This window comes from Vombatus ursinus, unplaced genomic scaffold, assembly GCF_900497805.2.
Source record: "Vombatus ursinus unplaced genomic scaffold, bare-nosed wombat genome assembly UNPS02010788.1, whole genome shotgun sequence".
Lineage (NCBI taxonomy): Eukaryota > Metazoa > Chordata > Mammalia > Diprotodontia > Vombatidae > Vombatus > Vombatus ursinus.
The window spans coordinates 6,035,649-6,059,155 of NW_020950566.1; the positions used below are offsets into that span (position 1 = coordinate 6,035,649).

At 38.1% G+C, this 23,507-nt stretch overlaps 1 protein-coding gene across 1 annotated transcript in view; it reads right to left on the bottom strand.

Moving 5' to 3' along the window:
* Nucleotides 1-23,507, bottom strand: part of SLC13A1 (solute carrier family 13 member 1) — an 82,796-nt gene that overhangs the window by 51,047 nt on the left and 8,242 nt on the right. Inside the window, 2 exon segments of the mRNA XM_027855152.1 lie at nucleotides 2,120-2,256; nucleotides 8,694-8,822. Coding sequence (XP_027710953.1) covers nucleotides 2,120-2,256; nucleotides 8,694-8,822 — 266 coding nt within the window.

Below are 23,507 nucleotides of genomic sequence, written 5' to 3' on the forward strand. Positions count from 1 at the left end.
CCTGCGATGCAGTGGATGGCCTTGGCATCTTCAATGTCCCTTACTTAGAGTAATTAAAATGGAAAGTGAACTCAAAGACCAGCAAGCCAAGATCTCTCATTGTATAGATACAAGAACAGAGTGCCAGAGAGATTAAAAGACTTGTCCATGGTCACACAGGAGAAAGTAGCAGAGTCGGGGGATCCGAACTCTGGTTAGCTGCTTCCAAATCTACTTTTCTATCTGCCATACTGCATTGCTTCTCATTCTTTCTCTTTACCTCTTGGGCATTCCTCTGCTTATTAAAACCTCTAACGAGAATGGACAAGAAAAGGGAGGATCCGGGAAAACAATTCAGTTGTTGTTTGTTAACAATTCTGGCACAAAGTTTGGTAGTGGAAAAGGGTAGGATTTATGATCAAAAAGTAATTTTGGAGTTGTCTGTGAATTCCAGTTATTCTTGTTCTCCCAATTCTCCCTTATGGTGGATAGTCAAAAAGGTCCTATTCTACTTTTTTCAATAGTTTTCCCCCTTCCTTTAAAACATTGTTACACACATTTCTTTAGAATGCTCTATATAGATTTTAATAATAAAATAACACACACACACACACACACACACACACACACACACACACACCTAGCCAAGATCTAACCTCTCACTAGGTAGGCTGTTCCAAAAAAAAAAAAAATCATTTGAAGCACAACCTTGCATAATCTTAGGAAATTGTCTATATGGCTTACAAATCCATGCACATGAAGTAGCCATGCCCTCTTGGATGTGCTGATTACTACACTTGGTGCATAACAGTCTGGCACGATGAAATACAAAATGATACTTCATAATGAAAATGTAAGCCAAAAAATATTAGTGCATTTCACTCGCGATGCTGGCAAGCCATTAATAGACCCTTCAGCAAATGGCATTGAAGAGGAACAATAGCTCTAGTTAAAACTCTTGGTGGTAGAAAAACCCTCCAATTAAGTACTTCTCAGCCACGTAGCTAATGGGGCTCCCCCTGGCAATCAATTAAAACATCTCTGAGTTAGGGTGGGACAAGGAAAAGGGACACTGGTGACAACTCCTTTTTTCTCAGTGGTATTTCACCTGTCCTTTGGGCTACTGCCATTTTCATAGCAACACAAGAAATCCTCAAGAGTATTTCCTTTTGATGGGGAAAATTTCCATTTGAAAAAAAAACAACCATTTTTAAAATTTCAGGGAACAGAGCTGACACAAGTATTTTTCCTTTGAAGAGCACCAATAAAACACATGAACCACAAATGATCCCCTTTGAGCTATTTTAGGGAAGTTACTTTGCTTCATAATTGATAGCACACCAGTGGATCCTAACCTAAAATGGATTTTTGCATTAAATTCAATACCATTTTATGACATTCAAATAAAGAATTAGACTGGCTAAAGAGTATCTTAGAACATAAAGGTATTCCTCCTATGCATTTGAGATTAGAAGCTCTGCTTTCCTTGTAACCATGACCTTCCCAAGGTACGGGCTGTGTTTGTGTATGACTTGCTAATTCAATGAAGGAAAAATAAATAAATTAGCCCATTCAGTGAAGAAAACTGTATTATTTCACATTCTGCAGATGCAACCTGGTTGACCAAGTGTTTCACTTTTCACCTTGGCTTTAAAAAAAGGGAAATTTTGAGCTAAGACTTACTTAACCACTGTTGATCTCTTTCATTTCTTTTGGTCATGATAGCCTAACTGAGTATGATCAGGGACATTCAGTGTTATACCTGCCATGAGTACAGTATAACCAGTCAACAAACAAGGTCTACTTGGTAACAAATTTGAAGGATATCAATCTTGTCTGTTGTGGTTCAGTACTTTTCTCAGATATGGCTTTCAATGAGAGAGAAAAGGTGAGGCAGAGGTGGGCATTTATCCCAACTCCTCTATAATTAGAACTGCAGCGAAAGGAAAAAAGTTGTCTCTCTTTTAGCTCAAATGTATCATATATCAGTTTCATTTCAGCAGAGGGAAAGAAAAAGGGTCAGGAATTATACTGTGACACAAACAATTCTCCGGCTCTACGTTACTTTATGGGCTTATTTGTTTTGCACAAAATGTTCTGTTCAAAATATAGACCTGGGAATAGCAAATGGAGGACTTACCATGCAGGGTTCACACCCACCATCATCACCATTCTTAAAGCTATTCTCTTGTGTAAATTCCATTTTTCTATTGATGTTGCCAAACAGATGACTCCAATTAGCAGTAGGTGAAAATCTTTGAAATAAGCTGATGCCACCTGAAATTACAATTAAGTCTATTATTAGTGTTATCATTTTCTTTGACAATAGCTATATTTAAAAACTCAGTTCAAGAGTGAGTTTTGCATCCCATTTTGTATGATGTTGGAGAGTTTTGTTTTCTCTTTTTACTTTTCACAGTAATTTTGTTTAATTAGATAGACTGCAAATGTCATCACATTGTACAAGAGAAAAGCTCTCACTCACCTCTTTACCTTGACCTTCAATTACAAAATCTTTTGGTTTGATTGGGGCAGAATGGGTATGTGTTTTCATTTTTAAAAATATTGAGTTTGTTCAAAGAGATAATATGGTACAGAGGAAAGAATACTAAACTAGCAATTAAGAAACTTGGCTTCCACCTCTGTCATCAACTAGTACGACTTTTGAGAAATCATTCCTGCTACTTCATTTCCCAATCTTTAAAATAGCTAGAGTGTTTGGGAGTTAGTAAGATGGTTCCAAATCCCACTTCAGAGACTAGCTGTGTGACTTTGGTTAAGTGACTTAACCTCAGTTTCCTTATCTGTCCCACACCTCCTTCCACCAACTTGTCCAGTCTTTTTATATCTTTTACCTCTTCTCTCTGTAATCTGTGATCCAGTGATCCTGGCTTACTGTTGTTCTTTGAACAAGGCACTCAAGATTCTGGACATTTTCAGTGGCTCTTCCCTTTGCCTGGAATGCTCTTCTTCCTTAGTTTTACCTCCTGGTTTCTTTCAAGTCACAGCTAAAATCCAGCCTTCTACAAGAGGCTTTTCTCCATCATCCTTAATTTTATTGCCTTCCCTATTTCTAAGGTATTTTTGTATGTATATGTGAGAGAGTTGTCTGCATATTGTCTTCCTTATTAGATTGTGAATCCCTTGAGAGCAGGGACTGTCTTTGTGTCCCCAGCCCTTAGCACAGTGTCCAACACAACGTAGGTACTCAGTAAATGTTTATGAACTAACTGATTTGGCCCAGATAAATTCCTTAAAACTGTAATATTATGACACCTTCTATCAGAGTTAACCTCATAGGTAGGCAGATTGGGCAGCACCAATAGATGTGATTTATGAGCATGCTCTGCAGGAGACAGTGTCCCAAATATATCCACTCTCCCATGCTCCTTCTTACCTCTCACCCTACCACTGGAGATAGGACAAGAACAATTCTTTGGAAATTTGAAAGTTGTTTTTGTTTTAGAATTCTCTATTAAAATATAAATATTATTTGGATGTATCACACCTTAAGCTATTATCAACCAATACCTTAGCAAGGTAGCTTACTTATCAGTAAAATGGGTGGGAGGTTAGAAGAGAAGGTTGCATCAGAGATTCCTAACCTTAAGTCTGTGAACTTGTTTTCTCAATATTTTGCTAACTGCATTTCAATATAATTGGTTTCCTATGTAATTCAATGTCTTTTATTTTATTTATTTAAAAACATGATTCTAAGAAGGGGCCCATAGGTTTCCCCACACTTCCCAAGGGTTCCATGATGAAAAAAAATGTGAAGAACAGTGAGTTCTTCCATCTCTAGAGATCTAGGGATCCACATAAACCTGAAAATGGGTACCATCCTTTGAGAATAAGAGTTTCAACAAAATGAGCACCAGATAGGAAGCTAGGGGAGAGTTAGACTGGGGTGAGGTTTCAGGAGGGAGAAAAATCTGAAGAGAATTGATTGGAATGACAACAAACATTATTCCTACCTCACAATTTTTTTCAAGAGTTGGCTCTGCCTGGACTACCTTCCCCACCACTATTAGAATCAAATTGATGATATTATATTAAAACAAACTTTTAAAAAATCTAAAGCTGCATAGAAATGCAAGTTATAATTATATCCCAAGACAATGGCTAGCCAAAAACAAATATTTGGTCTGTTAAAAGCCCTGCTACTAATTTCTCTAGGTAATTAAACCATGCAAATAAGCCTTGGCCCATAGCCCAAGATCCTAACAGGAATCAGGTGCCAGAGATAATGGAGAAATTTAATTTCTTCTACCTTCCATTCCATCCCTTATCATATGGTTTTCATTGCAACCTGAGTCAGTAAAATAAAATTAGCCATAGGCAGATGCACTTATTTTCTTAGCCTAAAAGTAAAAGAAGTATTCTGGAAAGTACAAGAAGTAAAAGAAGATAGTGTTCTTTTTCAATTTTCTATGATGGCTTAAATCAGGGGCTCTTAACCTTTTTAATGTATCATGCATCTCTTTGACAGACTGGTTAAACTTATGGTTTAACCTTTTCAGAATAATGTTTGTAAATGAATAAAATAAAATATATGGATTACAAAGGAAACCATAGGTTGGTGAAAATAAGGATGTGATTTTTTTTCTCATCCAAGTTCATGGACTCTATAAAATCTTGGAATCCCAGGTTAGGAACCCCCAGCATTTACATTGAAAAATATATGACAAATGAAAATTTGACGTGCCAAATAAAATTTCTAATATTTTTAAAATTCTTTTTTTAAGATTACCTCCACAAAAGTACTTCACCAATGCATTGTAATCATTCAGATGTATGATATTATGTACAAAAAAAGTTTTGAAAAAGACAAGTCATTTTATAAATGCAAGTTATAATTACATCATAATAGGGAAGTGACTCCTTTTCTTTCAAGTCTAGGCCAGTGGAATATAAACTCTGGTAGGTTCAAACATATTGAAAAGGCTTCAAGTATGATTCCAGAAATAGGGAGGTGTTATCTGAATACCTGCCTAGCTAATTGGGTAGAGATAGAACCAGAAGGGTGGCTGCTAGGAGATGAACTTTGGTCCACAGTGACCCATGAAACAAATAAAAGTACAAAATTCCCCTCACTATTGTATGACCTCTTCTTTTGTGGGATGGCAGAAAAGGGAACTGAAAGTGCTAAGAATCACACATTTTTAAATAACCTATAAAGATGAATTCAATTGATGGTAATCTAAATGTGCAATCTTTGTTCAATAACTAACTGAATATATGCCTGGAGGAACTAAATCACATCCATTTGAATATTCTCTCTACAAAAGAAACCACAAAACACAAGTAAATTAAAGGATGGGTAGCTAGGTAGCATAGTGGATAGAGTGCTGGCCCTGGAATCAAAAGGCCCCAAATTCAAATCCTTCTCCAGATACTTACTAGCTATGATACTCTAAGCAAGTCACTTAACCCCAATTGCCTCAGTTCCTCATCTGTAAAATGAGCTGGGGAAGAAAATAGCAAACCACTCCAGTATCTTTGCCTAGAAAACCCCAACTGAGTTCCCAAAGAGTCAGACATAACTAAAATGATTCAACAATAATAAAATTAAAAGATCATATGTTCTCCCCCTGCCCCAAAAAATGATGAAAAGGAAATGGAGGAACTGGATCATATATCCAAAGGCATCAAGTAATATCTTCTGTATCATCTCATGGCACATTGAAACATCTTTTCTTACATTCATGATACATTCATGATAAGAGAGCTGGACCATAGGATGATAATTGCAATTTAGTAATGTCTTTTGTAGGCAAATGTTTCTGCCTACAAATGACATTGTGTTTATTGTATTGAGTATGGCAACACTATAAAACCTTCTTAATAGTATCTGCAGTTGCTCAGCCAAGACTGCCTATGTAAGAATACTAAAGGACCTTACTAGGAGCACAGACAGTACTAGCCAACTGAAGCAGATAACAAACTTAATGTAGAGATTATAATATTCAATGGAATGAGAAATCCTTGAGTTAGGCCCGAGTCAGGGAGACTTGAGTTCAAATCCAGCCTTGTTAACCTTTGCTATATACAAATTCCCTCTACTTGGAGCTATATATCAATTGGAGGTACTAGAGAAACTTCTTGAATTATAGATCCTGGGTTTCTTATCTAAGTAAGGATCAAAGAAAGGAAAAAACAAAACTAATAAGGTATCCCCCAAATATACAACTTACCTCATTTTCTCATCCCTTTCCCTTCTACCTGGGAATGTAAGGGTTCCAGGATAGAAATGACCAAGGGATAGGGAATGGATAGAGGAAGGGAGGTACAATACTCACCTAAAGTAAAATTGAAGCCTCAAAAACAAGTACCCCTCCCCAACCCATCCCACAAGACACACATCCAGCACTATGTGAGAGGGTTTGTTACAAAAGAAAACAAAAAGTCCAGATATACTAAAGAAGAGATGAGAGGCTGCTGATTACAACCCTGAGTTCAGGCAGAACTCCAAAGGTAATGAATTTCAGAGACTATCGTCTTGAACTTTGATCACTCTCTCCCTCGCCTGCTGTAGCTACACTGTTTAGACAGCTGTCATGCCCTGGTTGACTCTCAGAGACTGCAAGGAGACAGATATATACTGGTACCAACGAATTTCATGCTTTTAATGGGAGACTGAATCCATTTTCTTCAGACGGGTACCCTTAAATTGTACACCTCTCAGCATGAATAAACTCCTCTCAGCAAGAACAAAATAGAAGTACATGTGAAACTTAATTTGCCTTTATCTTGTGAAATGGCAGGTTTCTGGGGAAGAAAATGGGGAAGGTTTTTCTTCATTTAGAAAAAAAAATTGTTTTTCCAACACTGTGTAAGGCAAAATGCTGCTGAATAGAAATGGCTTGTTCAGAATGCAAGAAGGGGCTGTACCTTTTAGTGACCTGTAGGGAGTGACAAGTAACTAATGTCAATCAGCAAATAAGTGTGTGACTCACATTTCCCCTTGCTGACTAAGATGGCTACAGAGGTACAACTCACTCCTCTTTGTTTTAGAGGAGTGAATCTAGCTGCAGTGTGTGAGGCTGGGGGAATAGATAGGGTGGTTTGAGGACTCATATGGGAAACTTTTCAATGCTTCACGTAATCATAATAGGAGAATTAGGTGACTCAGTGTATAGAGGGCCAGGTCTGGAGTCAGGAAGACTCATCTTCCTGAGTTTAAATCTGACTTCAGACACTTGCTAGCTGTATGACCCTAGGCAAGTCACTTAGCCCTGTTTGCCTCAGTTTCCTCATCTGTAAAATGAGCTGGAGAAGTAAATGGCAAACCAGTCCAATATCTTTGACAGGAAAAACTTGTCAAAAAATTGACAAGTTGACCCAAAAAAAATTGACCCAAAAAATTGGGTCGCAAGGAATCGTACAAGACTGAAAACGACTCCACAACAACAAATAGTGAATAGGGATGGGATCTTTGATTACTTTATTACAGAGGACTCCTTCTACCAAAGCAAGCTGGAAACTTCTCCACAAATTATAGTCTTAGAGAGTTATCTAGAGCCTGCAGAGGTTAAATAACTTGCCCAAAGTTACCTAGTCAGAATGTGTCAGAGGTTGGATTAAGTGTTCCTGGCTCTAAGACTAGTTATCTAGCCACTACATCGTGTTGCCTAATAGCTTATAATTATATAGGGATTTACAGGTTACAAATTGCTTCTTGACAGCAATCCTGGAGAGCAAGTAGAACAAACGTACTATTATCCCCATTTCAAGGATGAGGAAACTGTGGTTCAGAGAGGTGAAGTGATTTACCTGAGGTCACATAGTAACTATGCAGGGCTGTGACTTGCCAGAACTAGTTTCTTATTCAATTCTAGCTTCTTTCTTAACTCCATCATTCTATGTCCTACAAATGCTAACAGCAAATAGAGGAAGCAGGAGATGACAGAAAGGGCAGTGGATGGAAAGTAAGGAAATGTTGGTTCTAGCCATGGCGTTTCCATTTATTAGCTGTGATTTAGTTGCATTTATTAGCTATTTGTTAGCCTAGAAAGTCATAACCAACATTAAGATCAATGAAGGATAAATGGGATTGGGGAAGGAGGAGGGCCGGAAACTTCTAGTCTCATACTATTATTCATTGGACCTTACTAGCTGGTGTCTACCTATCTTTGACATTAGAGCGGGGAATTCAGTAAGATAAATCTAAATAAGATCCCATGTTTCACTACAAAACCCCTCATCCTGCTGGCCTGAGGACCGGCAAATGTGTGAAGGAAATAACCCAGGCATACATACACCAAACTTACAGGAGTTTTGTACAATCCAGTTGTGCCAAGCCCAGAGGTGAGCCTCTCTCAGGACCATTGCTGACATCTCTTCTTCCTCCTGCCATAGCCAGAGGTTCTGGCAACCTCCCTGCTTATATCCCAAAATGTTTCCTAGGTCCTCCTTCTTCCCCAATCCCATTTACCCTTCAATGACCTTGACATTGGTTATGCTTCATGACCTGTGACCACCCTCAGGGTTTGTATTTGGAGACTTATGAACTACCAAGTGTGACTCACTATAAATCTATGATAAAAGCCTATTGCTTTTAGCATCACCATATGACTCTGTAGATTTGCTACAGTGGATAGAGACAACAAACTCCAAGGTCCCTTCCAGCTGATATTCCATGATTACTGAATATATGGCATATGAAATAACAACATAATTGGAGATGGGGAGGGAGAATTTACATAAGAACTTACCTGCTTAGAAGGCATGATTCCAAACAAAGGGAACATTAAGCCAGGAAGCAAAGCTGTTACAGACAGAGGTAAAGCTTCTGTGATCCAAAAGACGGCAACCACAAAGAGGGTATATGCACATTCTGCTTCCTAGAATAAATCAAGGTAAAAACATAAAGTGAGAATGGGATTGAGAAATAAAAACACACAAACTACATTACTGGGTTAAGATGCAGATATTTCTAACACTTTTATGTCTATTTGATTTATGAAAAATCCAGTGTGTTTAAACAGAAATCATTGATAAAAAATATCAAGGGAGAGAAAAATCTCTAATGATTTCTCCATAAAAGGAAAAAAATCATGATCAATTTCTTATATTGATATCAAGGTTTATGGTGTACCTTCACTCTCTTTAGCATAGATTATCCTATTGAAACCTAGAAAATTCAGCAACGGTTTTCTAATTTATGGTCAGTGTCAAAGTTAGCCTCTTTACATGGGGTAGCTTATTCTCAACCCTTTAATTTAGTTCCTTTGTTTACTCTGAGTGTGTCTGGGTGGGTTTGTCTTTTTAAAAATGTTTTATTTCTATCATCACATCTCAATTATTTGAATTCCTCTTCCCCCGAATGAACCCTACTTTATGACAAAAACAATAAAGCACATGATATAATGTAAATATATCTCATATATACAATATTGTCTCATAAGAGTAAATGATTCTTTCTCTCCTTTCCACAAGAAGGGAGACGTGTTTTATTTTCTATTGTCTAAGATCTTAGCTGGTTTTTTTCTTTTTTCTTTTTAATTAATTATTTTATTTTTAGTTTTCAACATTCAACACTTTCATAAGCTTTTGAGCTTTAAATTTTCTCCCCCTCCCTCTCAAGACAGTGTGCAATCTAATATAGGCTCTACATATACATTCATATTAAACATTTTCATATTAGTCATGTTGTAAAGAAGAATTAAAACCAATGGGAGGAACCATGAGAAAGAATAAAACAAAACAAAAGAGCAAATAATATGCCTTGATTTGCATTCAGACTCCAAAGTTCTTTTTCTGGATGTGGACAGCATTTTCCATCATGAATTTTTTGGAGTTGTCTTAGATCCTTGCATTGCTGAGAAGAGCTAAGTCTATCAAAGTTAGTCATCACAAAATGTGATTGTTACTGTGTACAATGTTCTCTTGGTCCTGCTTATTTCACTCCGTATCAGTTCATATAAGTCTTTCCAGGTTTTTCTGAAGTCCACCTGCTCATCATTTCTTATAGCACAATAGTATTCCATTACATTCATATACCACAAACTTGTTCAGCTATTCCCCATGTGTGATGTGGTACCTCAGAGTTGTTTTGATTTGTATTTCTCTAATCAGTAGTGATTTGGAGCATTTTTTTTCATATGACTACAGAGAGCTCTAATTTCTTCATCTGAAAACTGCCCATTCGTATCCTTTGACCATTTATCAATTGGGGAATGACTTAGTTAGTTTTTAATTTGCTGATCCTTTCATTTATATTTTTGCAATTATTGTGCGCACAGTTCTCTTGGTTCTGCTCATTTTATTGTGCATCGGTTCATATGAATCTTTCTATATTTTCTAAATTCCTCATATTCATAATTTCTTACTCCTTAATTTTATAAGGCAGATAGGTGGCACGGGGTATAAAATCCTAGCCCTAGAGTCAGGGGATGAGTTCAAATACAGCCTCAGACACTTACAAGCTGTGTGGCTAGGCACATAATTGCTCCCTGCCACAGTTTCCTCAACTGTAAAAATAATGACAATAATAGCATCTACCTATTGTAAAGATCAAATGAGATATCTGTAAAATGCTTACACAGTGCCTGGCACACAGTAGGTGCTTAATAAATATTTGTTCTCTCCCCCCATCCCTACATACATATACTGTAGCTTCATCATTCCTTCCCCCATCAATGGACATTCACTTTGTACCTAGTCCTTTGCTACCACAAAGAAGTATTTGGAATTTTGTTTCTGCCTTTGACTTACTTAGAGTTTATATCCAGTAGTGAGATTGTGAAATAATTGTCATTTATTCAAAGTACAAGTTTTATCTATGATTTCTACTTAAATCTGGGGTTGCTCAACAAGCATTATTGAATCTTCAGTGTTTCTTTTAATAGGGTTCTAAGATTGAAATGATGGATTGTCATATGATTTTATGAAGAGCCAACCAGCTAGGACTGGTATCAAACCTGAAATGTTGACCTTAGCACCAGACTCTGGCCAGTGGAGCTGGGACAGCAAAAAAAAAAAAAGAAGAAGAAGAAGAAGAAGCATGTTCATTCATTCATTCAATTCATTCAAGATGCTTTTATTGAGCACTTACTGTGTAATGATCATGTTAAGTACCTTGTGCAGAACAATACATGTTCCCTGTCCTCAAGGAACTTATATTCTAGTATACAAATACTCTTCTGTCAGCCAGCATGTTGCCCTTTTATGATTTCTTTCCATGCAGTGATATTGATATTCATTTTAAACCTATCTTCCTTTGTATTAAAGTGTCAGGGTGGGGCAGCTAGGTGGCACAGTGGATAGAGCATGGGGCCTGGAGTAAGGAGGACCTGAGTTCAAACCAACCTCAGACCAGACACTTGACACTTACTAGCTGTGTGACCCTGGGCAAATCACTTAACACCAACTGCCTCACCCAAAAATAAATAAATAAATCAAGTGTGGGGGGATTGGGAGAAAAGATGGAAGGACACATAGCATCATTTGCCAGAAAGCTTGGACTCCACTAGAAAGATCCTGTTCAAATTAGTTAGCTTTATTTCTCCAAGCACATACCCCTTCCCAGGCAATATTTAAATGATTGTTGTTGAGTCATTTAAGTCCTATCTGATTCTTTGTGTCCCCATTTGAGATTTTCTTGACAAAGATACTGGAATGGCTTGTCATTGCCTTCTTCAGCTCCTTTTACAGATGAGGAAACTGAGGCAAACAAGGTTAAATAATTTGCCCAGGGTCACACAGCTAGTAAGTGTCTGAGCCCAGATTTGAATTCAGGTCCTCCTGACTCCAGGCCTGGTACTCTATCCACTGTGCGACCTAGACTCTCCATTTAAATGGTACTGTGAGGCTAACAAGATTATTATAACAGGCAGAGGGTATTTATAACTCCCTTCCCTAACAACCACCTTTAGTTTGTTTGGTTGGTTTACCTAGAAGTACATTTAAATGATCTCTACCCCACCCTCATGTGTCCATCTCCCCACCAAAAGTAAAAATTTCTTTCTGGGCTTTTGCCTCTTGTAATGAAGGTAGCTCCATGTAGCCCAAAGTAGATGAAGCTGGGGAGTCAACTCTTATAGAGACTCTGGCACGTATGAATTCCAGAATTTGAAGCAGTATAGAGCCCCTGTGATTACAAAGCTTAGGGTGTAACCCCAATTTACCATGCCAGAGTATTCTGGGTATCAGAGAGAAAGAAAGCAGGTAGGTTTCTTCAAACTATCTCCTTTCCCCTACTTCTCTCTGAGTTCCAGACCCTTTCTCCTTTTGCATACTGTGTTGGAAAATTTAAAGTGTCCCTTGGAGTCACTGTTTTCTCTGCCATCTTGTCTCTCACAGTTAATTATGAAGTAAGAACAACAATAAACATTGGGATGAGAACCTTTGCTCTGAAGATAAAAAGCCACTTTACTCTTTTGGGTTTATATTAATCCTGACAACATCTGTAAGAATTTCTTTTAAATAAAAACAAGCATTATAGTTTGTTTGTTTTTTCCTGACCAGACCTATGATTTTATTGGTGTTTTGAACACCTAGAGAGGAAATTGACCAATGCAGACTGGCACTTTCTAGTCTTAGAAAGTTGCCTGGGGGCACTGAGATGTTAAGTCACTTGCCCAAGGGCATACAATCAGAATGAGACAAAGACAACTGGAACCCAGGTCTGTCTGTATTCAAGACTGGCCCTCTAACTGCTATATTATGCTGCTTTTACTTCAAATAAAATTCAATATTAAATTCAATTGAGAAAGCCAGTTGAGTTGGGACCTTTCTTACTCTAAGGCCATCTCTCTATCCACTTCACCACTTGATTGTTAGTATTATAGATATTAGATTGAATAACTGAGCAGCTGCACTGTCCCTTCCCAGACCCAGTTAAGAAATTAACCTACAGCCATTCTAGGCAGGAGTTCTTGCTTTCAGTCTGAGCCACTTCATTCCCAACCTATTTCTACAATTCTTTCTTTTCCCTGCTTTGTATCTCTTTTTTCTTTACCCTTAATTTGATTCTTTCCTTCCCATGTCTTCCACTGCCTCACTTCTCCTGCTCTTTCACTCATCTCACTAAGTGGCTATGGGCTAAACTCAGTAAACCTCTTCTGGCCTTATTTTGTGCCTGTCCACACCAGAGCTCAAGCTCCTAGCAACTCCTGGAAGTAATTTTTCCACCCAGCCCAACTCTCCACATCTGACCTATCTGCCACTCCACAGCCTTCTTCCCACTCTCAGCTTAACAATACACTAGCTAAATTGGCTTACCTTTCTCACCGAACCTGTCACAGAGGTAAGGAAAGAATGCTATGACTAGGCAGATCAGAGACTGGGGGACATTTCAATAGAATTCTAACTGACTGAAATTACCACGGGAAACATGGTTGATTATGTTTTAAAAATCCCTTTCGTTCTCTTTTAAATTATAGCCCCAAATGGAAATGAAAGGTAAATTACAGTTTAAAAAAGAAGTTTTCTCCCTCCCCCTCCTCTTTATGACACAGTGACTGATATTAGAGAGAGTAATTTGGCTGATGAATTAAGACCCAAGTGGGCATGATCTCATCGAAGCACAGTTTGAGAAAACCTGGGCCAATCACAGGCCTCCCTCACTGCAGTTCATTTTTAAAAGAGAACATGAAGCAATTAAGAAAGGGGAAAAAATAATGCATTCTGAAACCGTGGGCTACAAGAAAAACACTCTTATTATTTGACAGAGGGCCATGAAGAGCCGAGTGGCTCAGGATACATGCCTACTGCTGCAGTGGTTTGAAACCACTCAAATTCAGATGAATAGAAAAGCATTAAGTGTCTCAAAATGTCTCCATCCACAAAGATATGGAGAAAAATGAGCCTAACTACAGAGGAAGAGAAAGAACAGCGAGCTTTTCTTTTGTTTCCTCACTAAAAAGGGGATAGTGAATAGCAGGAAAATTATTTCAGTGGTCCTGCCTTTTATCAGCAGCTGGGCTCAAAAAGCTCTCATTCATTTTGGACTTCTTCTCCCCCTCACTCCCCAGTGAATAGTCAGTCACCAAATCCTTCCAACTCTTCCTTTGTAATAGGTTTGACACTGGACTCGTATTTAATAGGCCCATTGCCAACCCCCCAATACCCCAACCCAGGCAGGCATGGGTCAGCCAAGTCAGTCAACAAGCATTTAAGGGCTTACACGGTATGCTATGTACTAGGCCTTCCTCTTCTTGAGATTAATTTTCCTAAACAAAACCACCCCTTTCATTGTGTCACTCCCCTACTCAGGAAGTATGACCCCTGTGAATTCCATCGCTTTCAAAATAAAGTCCGGGGGGGGTGGAGCCAAGATGGTGGAGGGAAAGCAGTGACTTGCTTGATCGCTCTCCCAAAGCCCCCCAAATACCTAAAAATGGCTCTAAACAAATTCTAAAGCAGCGGAACCCACAAAAAGACAGAGTGAAACAAATTTCCAGCCAAACAGCCTAGATGGTCGATTGGAAAGGTATATCGCGTCGGGTGGGGAGAGGAGGACAGTTTGGCATGGGCACAGGCCGCAGCAACCCTGGAGCAGGCCTCAGAGGACTGAATCGCAGGCAGCTGTGGCAGTTTCCAGACTTCTCAACCCCTGAACACCAAAGACAACTTAGGTCAGTGGGAAAAGTCTGAGGTGAGAGAGAAGCTAAGTCTCAGCCACAAGTCCCAAGCACAGCCTCTGGGGCAGCAGCTGCCTCCTGAGCTTCAGGCCCACAGACTCAGGGGAAATCGAGTGGCTGATCAGAGGGGGATTGCAGGGATGTCTTTGCCAGTGCTGAGGCAGGAATCTCTTGCTTTACCAGTGCTTGGATCTGGGTCACAGTTCTGAGGGGTGGTCCTGGGGCGAGAAGGAACGCTGATGCGGTGGAGCTTGTTGTGGTGGTGGAGAGAAAACACCTCACCCCTTATCATAACACCTTGGCAGAACTGAAAATTTACAGGTCCCTGGAAGTACCTCTGAAAACAGCTGTACAAACCCCCAAAACTTGGGACAGTACATTCTTCACATTGGAAGCAGACTCTTACCTTAACAAAGAGTTTAAAACTCAAGTAATTGTCTGGGATCATGAGTAAGCAGCGCAAAAAGAGTCAGACTATATTATCTTACTTTGGTGACAAAGAAGATCAAAACATACAACCAGAAGAAGACAACAAAGCCAAACCTCCTACATCCAAAGCCTCCAAGAAAAATATGAATCAGTCCCAGGCCTTGGAAGAGCTCAAAAGGGATTTTGAGAAGCAAGTAAGAGAAGTAGAGGAAAAACTGAGAGTGATGCAAGAAAATCATGAAAAACAAGTCAACAGCTTGCTAAAGGAGGCCCCCAAAAATACTGAAGAAAATAACACCTTAAAAAATAGACTAACCCAAATGGCAAAAGAGGTCCAAAAAGCCAATGAGGAGAAGAATGCCCTAAAAAGCAAAATTGGCCAAATGGAAAAGGAAGTCCAAAAGATTACTAAAGAAAATACTTCTTTAAAAATTAGAATAGAGCAATTAGAAACTAGTGACTTTATGAGAAATCAAGACACTGTAAAACAAATCCAAAAGAATGAAAAATTAGAAAACAATGTGAAATATCTCATTGGAAAAACAACTGACCTGGAAAATAGATCCAGGAGAGAGAACTTAAAAATTATTGGACTATCTGAAAGCCATGATCAGAAAAAGAGCCTAGACATCATCTTTCAAGAAATTATCAAGGAAAACTGTCCTGATATTTTAGAACCAGAGGGCAAAATAGAAATGGAAAGAATCCACTGATCTCCTCCTGAAAGAGATCCCCAAAGAAAAACTCCTAGGAATATTGTAGCCAAATTCCAGAGTTCCCAGGTCAAGGAGAAAATATTACAAGCAGCCAGAAAGAAACAATTCAAGTATTGTGGAAACACAATCAGGATAACACAAGATTTAGCTGCTTCTACATTAAGGGACCACAAGGCATGGAATATAACATTCCAGAGAGCAAAGGAGATAGGATTACAACCAAGAATCACCAGCAAAACTGAGTATAATCCTGCAGGGGGAAAAATGGTCATTCAGTAAAATGGAGGACTTTCAAGCATTCTTGATGAAAAGACCAGAGTTGAATAGAAAATTTGATTTTCAAATACAAGACTCGAGTGGAACATGAAGAGGTAAACAGGAAAGAGAAAATCATAAGAGACTTATTAAGATTGAACTGTTTACATTCCTGCATGGAAAGATGATATCTGTAACTCATGAGACCTTTGTCAGTATTAGGGTAGTTGGAGGGGAAAAAATTATATGTATGTACATATAGATATAGATAGATAGATAGTGGGCACAGGGTGAATTGAAAAGGAAAGGATCATTTCTGGAGAATAAAATTAAGGGGTGAGAGAGGAATATACTAGGAGAAGGAGAAAGGGAGAGGTAGAATGGGGTAAATTATCCCACAAAAAAAAAAACAGAAAAGAAAAGACTCTTCCCAGTGGAGGGGAAATGGGGGAAGGTAAGAGGGAATGAGTGAATCTTATTCTCGTAGGATTTGACTTAAGGAGGGAATAACATGCACACTCACTTGGGTCTTACCCTACAGGAAAATAGTGGGGAAGGGGACAAGAGAGTAGGGGAATGATAGAGAGGAGGGCAGATTGGGAAAGGGAATAATCAGAAGCAAATACTTCTGAGGAGGGACAGGGTCAAAAGTAAGACTAGAATAAATGGGTGGGCAGGATAGGATTAAGGGAAATAGAGTTAGTTTTTCACAGCATGTCTACTATGGAAGTGTTTTGCATAACTGTACATATATAACCTACATTTAGTTGCTTGCCTTATCAATGAGGGTGGGTGGGGAGGAAGGAAGGGAGAAAATTTGGAACCCAAAGTTTTAAAAACACACGTTTAAAAAAATGTTTTCACGTGCAACTGGGAAATAAGAAATACAGGAAATGGGGTACAGAAATCCATCCTCCCCTACAGGAAAATTGAAGGGGAAGAGGATAAGAGAAGGGGGGAGAAATAGAAGGGAAGGCAAACTAGGGGAAGGGGTATTTAGAATGCATGCCGTCTTGGGGTGGGGGGAGGGACGAGATGGGGTGAAAATTTGGAACTCAAAATCTTGTGGAAGTAAATGTTGAAAACAAAAAAATGAATAAAAATTACCATTAAAAAAAAAGTAAAGTCCAGAGCAGACTCCTAAGCATGATACCCAAGACCCTCCAGAATCTGGCTCCAACTTTACTTTACAAATTTATATCCCACTGTTCTGCAATATAACCCCCATACTCCACTCAGGCTGGTCTACTGTGTCTATGCAGCTATTAGAGTGATATTCCTAATGCAAAGGAGTGTCTATGCTTCCTCCCCTCAAGAAGCTGTACTGCCTCCCAGTTGCCTCTAGGAGAAAATATGTTCCCTGGCATTGAAAGCCCTATATTTAAATTCCAGCTCCAGCCAGTCTTTCCTAGCTAATAGCACATTAGTACTACCTCTTCTACAGGTGGTGGAGTGGATAGAGTACTGGGCCTGGAGTCAGAAAGAGCTGAGTTCAAATCTAGCCTTGGACACTTACTAGCTGTGGAATCCTAGGCAAATTTCCTCATCTGTAAAATGAGCTGGAGAAGGAAATGGCAAATCACTCCAGAATCTTTGCCAAAACAAAAAAACAAACAAACAAAAAACACCGAATGGGGTCACAAAAGGTCAGAAATGACTGAAAACTGAAAATGACTGAACAGCACTACCTCCTACACACCCCATTTTCCAGCCAAAATAGACAATTTGCTGATACCAATCCACTACCTTCTATCTCCTGTCTGTTTACCTTTGAACAGAGTCCTACCTCCTTATGCTGCTTCTTGGAACTCCAAACTCCTCTTTAAGACAACTCAAGTTCAGTTAGGTGGCCTACAGTGCAGGATTTGGAGTCAGGAAGACCTGAGTCCAAATCCTGCCTCAGATAGTTACTAATTATATGATCCTAGACAAGTCATTTAACCTCTCAGCCTCAGTTTTCTCATTTGTAAAATGGGGATAATATTACCACCAACTTCATAGGATTATTGTGAGGATCAGATGAAATTAATGCTGAATCATTATATTTAATAATTAATATTGAATCATTATATAATGATTATTATTTTTCCACATCCTATATTTACTTATCTGTGACTATTTTATATCCTCAATAAAATGTAAGATCCTAGAGAAAAGGAACTATTTCATTTAGGTTTTTCTATCACCAGAGTCTAACAGAGGGCTTACATAGCATCCATTAGGCACTTAATAAATGTTTGTTGATTGACTAATTGATTCATCCTGCAGAGAAACCCCCAATTTTATTTTATATGTTTTATATTTCTAAATGGAAATAAAAAGCAAATTGGCCATCAAAAAAAAAGGTTTATGTCCCCACTTCTTCACCTTTTTATGGCATACTAATATTAGATTAAGTAATTTCATGTTCATTCAAATATAGACTCCACCTGTTCTTTAAAATCCCTCTCAAGCACTATTTTCATCCAATATGCTGGGTGAGAAACAGCACCCTCTGTCTGTCTGTCTGTCTCTCCTCATGTAGCATATTAGTCTTACCCACATGGTATTTTGTCATACCTTGAATTGTCATTAAATTTCTGTGTGCATGTCTTATTTCTTCATCATAATTATAAACTCCTGGAGGGAAGAAACCATGACTTATTCTCCTTCTCAGATTCCAAAGTGTTTCCAGTACCATTCTAGGCAGTTGCTCAATGAATATTTGTTTAATAAATGAACAAACAACAGTTTATTTCATCTCTCTGGGCCATATCTTTCACACCTGCAAAATGAGGGTGTTGAAATTAACCTCAAAGATCCTTAGAGCTCTAAATCCTATGATCCTATATAAAATACAATAAAATTTGTACCTTCCCCAGGCAAAATTTTGAAGACTTTTTTTTTGGTCATTAGATAAAGCACTGGGTCTGGAATCAGGAAGAACTGTGTTAAAATCCAACCTGAAATACTTACTAGATGTGTAACCCTGGGCCAGTCATTTAACTTCCCTGTGACTTAGTTTCATCAAGTGTAAAATGAGGGTCATAATAGCATCCTACCTCCTAAGGTTGTTGTGAGTGTCAAATGAGATGGTATTGGTAAAGCACTTAGCATAATGCCTAGAAGAAAGTAAGTGCTTAATAAATGCTTCTTTTCCTCCCCACCACCATCTTCCTCTTTGCTTTCACACTCTCTCTCTGTGTCTCTCTCTCTCTCTCTCTCTCTCTCTCTGTCTCTCTCTCTTACTCTCTCTCTTTTTGCCTTGTACCTTATTTTTTTTTTAAAGACTTATAGGCATATTTGGCTTCTACCTTACAAACATTTACAAAATACCCCCCACTTCCTTAGAGGTCTCTTTTAACAAAGTAAGACAGTTAAGTAAAACTAACAACACAATGACCTTATCTAAAAGTGCATAAACATTCTACATCTATAGCATGCTCCTTTCTTAAAATAATTAACAGAAATTATATTCTCTCACTCATCTCCCACCCCAATGGAGAAAAAAAGAAAGAAAAAAAAAGAAATTCCTTTGTAATAAATGTATAATTTCAAGTAAAACAAATAACCCCATTGTCTGTGTACAAAAATATTTACATCTCATTCTTCACCCTAAATCTTTCACCTATCAGGAGATACATAGCATGTTTCAGCATTGTACCTGTGGAATCACAAGTGGTCTTTTTATTGATCACATGCCTTATATTTTAGCTACCATCTGGCTTCTTAATGATCTCTTCAGTCTAATTTGGGGGGGGGGAGGAATTTTCCATTTCTTCCATTTTATAGGGGTGGGGAACCTGTGTTCCCCACCCTCGTATAGCCATTGTTCCCTTTTTCTTAGTGCTTTTTTTAATACTTTATATAAGCTATTATTATCATTTTAATTATTATTTGTTACTAGACATTTTGATTGCTACGATTCTTTAAAATGACATTTTGTCTTAAAAAGCTTTCTCTTCACTCCTCTAGTAGTCTCTCCTTTATGCTTTCCCTCTGATTTCCTTTTACTGAGTCTTCTTCAACCTTGTTTCTTCCCCTCCTAATTAAGCCTCTTCAAACTTTGAAAAACACTGCCATCTCTGAGCATCTCCCAACATTTACCATTTTCCTGTCTTGTCTCATTTTCCTTATCTTTCCACACCTATTCTTGACTTTATTCTTCTCACATTGTTAGTTCAGTGTCTCTAAATTTCCTCTCATTATATGCCTGTGCTTCCATCTATTATGTTCTCTGGTCTCTTTAACCTCAAAAACCCTGTATCAAGAGAATTTATTGTGAGGGGAAAAAATAATCAGCACAAAACAGCTTGCATGTTAACTAGGACTGGCCCATGACATCAGGCTGTTTTTCCCAGCTCAGTGATGCTTTTCAGGCTCCATCACTTTATTTCTTCTTGCTGTTAACATGTATTCTCTTTACTTTAATACCACCATGTTAATTTCTTGGTTTCAATTGTTATATCTTTAGTGCAAGCCCCCAATATTAGTGCCTCTCTGTTGCAGATCTCTCATTACAACCCTCAGAAGAATTCCTAGAAGCAGCTCAGTCTAAGAAAACATACATTATAACCCTAGATCTACCACATCAATTGATTTGACATAAATTCTTTGATTTTTGAGTGTCTACTTTTGTCATCTGTAAAATGAACTCAGAATCGAGGCAACTGGTAAACTAGTCCAAATCTGAAACATATTTAAGAGAAAAAAAAAACTAGGATATAAAATAATTTTCACTTTCCTTGTAGTTCCACTCTAGAAACTATCCTGATGCCCTTTTTTATTTTTCTTTCATTAGCAGAAGTACAAAGAAAAGCCAGGTAATAAAAAGGAAACAAGAAAAAGCACAGAATAGTGGGGAAATAAATAAAACAAATGCTGAGGAAAGTATGTTTTATTTCTTTTTTTTTTAATGCCAAAGAGAATAATCTTTGGTTTGGAAAGGGCAGAACAAAAATGACTGATAGGAAATCTAAAACCAATATAAATAGTGAGATAGTAATGTAACACACAGCTAGATACCCTTGAAGAGTTCAGGTCATCAGGCCCAGATGAGTCACACCATAAAGGAGCAAAGGAATTGTCAAATGTGCTGAGTAAAGGATCTTTGAAAGACCAAGGTGAATTGAAGGGTACTGCAAGACTGGAGAAAAGCAAATTTTGCCCTATTTTTTTTAAAGAGAGAACAAACAGCATTTTTTTTCTTTCCCACTCCCCATATCTAGAATCCATGTCCTCGTCTGTCCCTGACTTTCAGAATCCTTATCGTCCTTCAAGACAGCATCTCAAGTTCCATCTCTTCCCTAAAGCCTTCTCCAATTTGCTCAAAGTTATTACTCTCTCCCCTCAACTTGCCTTGAGGGCAGAGATCGTTTCATTTTTGTCTTTGTACACTCAACACTTATGCTAGCATAGGGCAGACTGTAGACATTGTTTCTTTCCCCCTCATTCCTCATTTCCTTGATGCCTGGCATGATGCATTGAACACAATGGGTATTCAATATGCTGATTGTTATTATTGTCTCATGACACACTTTTTAAAAATTTTCTTCAATTAACAAGTATTTGTTTACTCTCCTATATATCCTTCCTCTCCCCACACACACCAAAAAAAAGAAAGAAAGAAAAACAAGACCCTCTTAGCAAATATCCAGAGTAGAACACAACAAATTCCCTCATTGGCAAGAGTGCAGACATCATACAATTATCAAGGAGAAACAAATAGTTTCAAGGTCATTACACAGGTTCACAGAGAGGTAACCCACCATATTGGAGAGTTAAGCCAAGCTCCCAGATTGGTATCCAGGCTGGTTGCTCCATCACAACTATAGTGGCTACCCTTGGTACCAAATTATTTTGTGCAATATAGGATTTGAGGAAATTGTGAGTACTAAAGAAAAGAATTGAAGGTGTTAATTAATTAAACACTTTTTGGGAATTTTGCATGTGATGAGCATCTATTTGTTTTCACTCAGGACTAGATGAAAGAGTATGGACTTTGTCGTTGGAGGAGTATAGGCCAAATAGGAGAAAAGGTTGTCTAAATATTGAAAGAATAAATATTTAAAAAAATGTTCTAAATATAAGAATAGGAAGGCAGTAGCATCCACTATGAAATCATTGGATTATCTTCTCTAAATATTTTAGGAGAAGGATTTATAGCATCCTTATGAGGATGATTTCAGTGCAGTATTCCTCAGAGACAGGGAATTGGGCAAGATCAGTGTTTCTCAACTGCTGATCCATAGCAAAATTTTACCAGTAGATAGAGTGTTTCCTTCCAAAGGTCTCTACATTTCAAAACCCATAAACTTGAAAAACTGATTCTCCACAGACAAGGTCAATTACACCCAGACTCAATGTGGACAGGCATTAATTCTCAATTAATGTCTTGGGTTAAAGGTAGCTGTGACCACATATTTTGGCAGGAAAGGTCTGCACACTGAACCATAGCATGTTTACAACCAGGAGTCAATGAAAGATATTATTTTTAGTGGTATCCCACAGTTATTTTCAATTCAATTAAATATTGATTAAATACCTATGGCGTGCAGAGCATTACCTTGGTGCTAAAGGAAATAAAAAGATTAGATACAACAAAATCACTGCACTCGTGGTCCTTTCCACCTAATAGTCAAATAAGAAACATACACAAATAAGTGCACTACAAAATAATACACAAGTGTACCAGAGAGCTATAGAAAGTGCTATGTAAGGTCTAATGGGGATAAAAAGTATCATTCACCTGTAGCTGAGTATTACTTCAGAATAAGGAGGGAGGGTATACATGCTTGAGGTATTTTGTAGGTAGTGTTGATAGGACTTGATAACAGTTGAATAAGAAGTGAGAGAGGCAAGAGTCAATGAACACCAAGGAGAGACTGAAAATAATAGAAAAGAAAAAAGTAGATATGGAATAAAGAAAACAAGTGGAAAGGTTGGCCTTTGCAAGAAGGGCCACCTTTTGAGAGACTAGAACAAAGGAGACCACAAGGAATGAGAAGGTTTCCTGAGGTATGGATTAAGGGAGAAGAAACAGTTCATGGTTGATGAATTCTATTTTATCAGTAAAATAGGAGGTGAGGTCTTCTGCTGAGAAGAAGGAGGAGGAGGAGGAGGAGTTAGCAGGTAGGAAGATGGGTCTTAGGACAGTGGAGAGGGTTTGAAGTAGTTACTGTGGAGAGTATGATACAATATCAACCAGGGAAAAATAAAGTTTGTTGTATAGCAGTGAGGGCCCATTTGAAATTAGATAATAAATCTGCAGAAAACAATCAGCTTGATTTTCACCAGGATCATGCACGAGCATGAAAAGGAATGGAGAAAGCAGATAGAAGGGGAACCCAGGATTGAGGTTATCTTGAAATGACTAGGGACCAGAGTATTCAAAGGTAGTTGATAGTGTATGTTTAGATTGGTCAATGCTAGAATTAATATTTTTAAAAACGAAGTAAGACCAGAGCATATGAATTGTAATTATTTTGTTTTTAAGTAACATCTAAACAGATTAAGGTACCATTGGCCACCTCCCAAACCACCGCCTGTAAGAGTGGATCTAAAA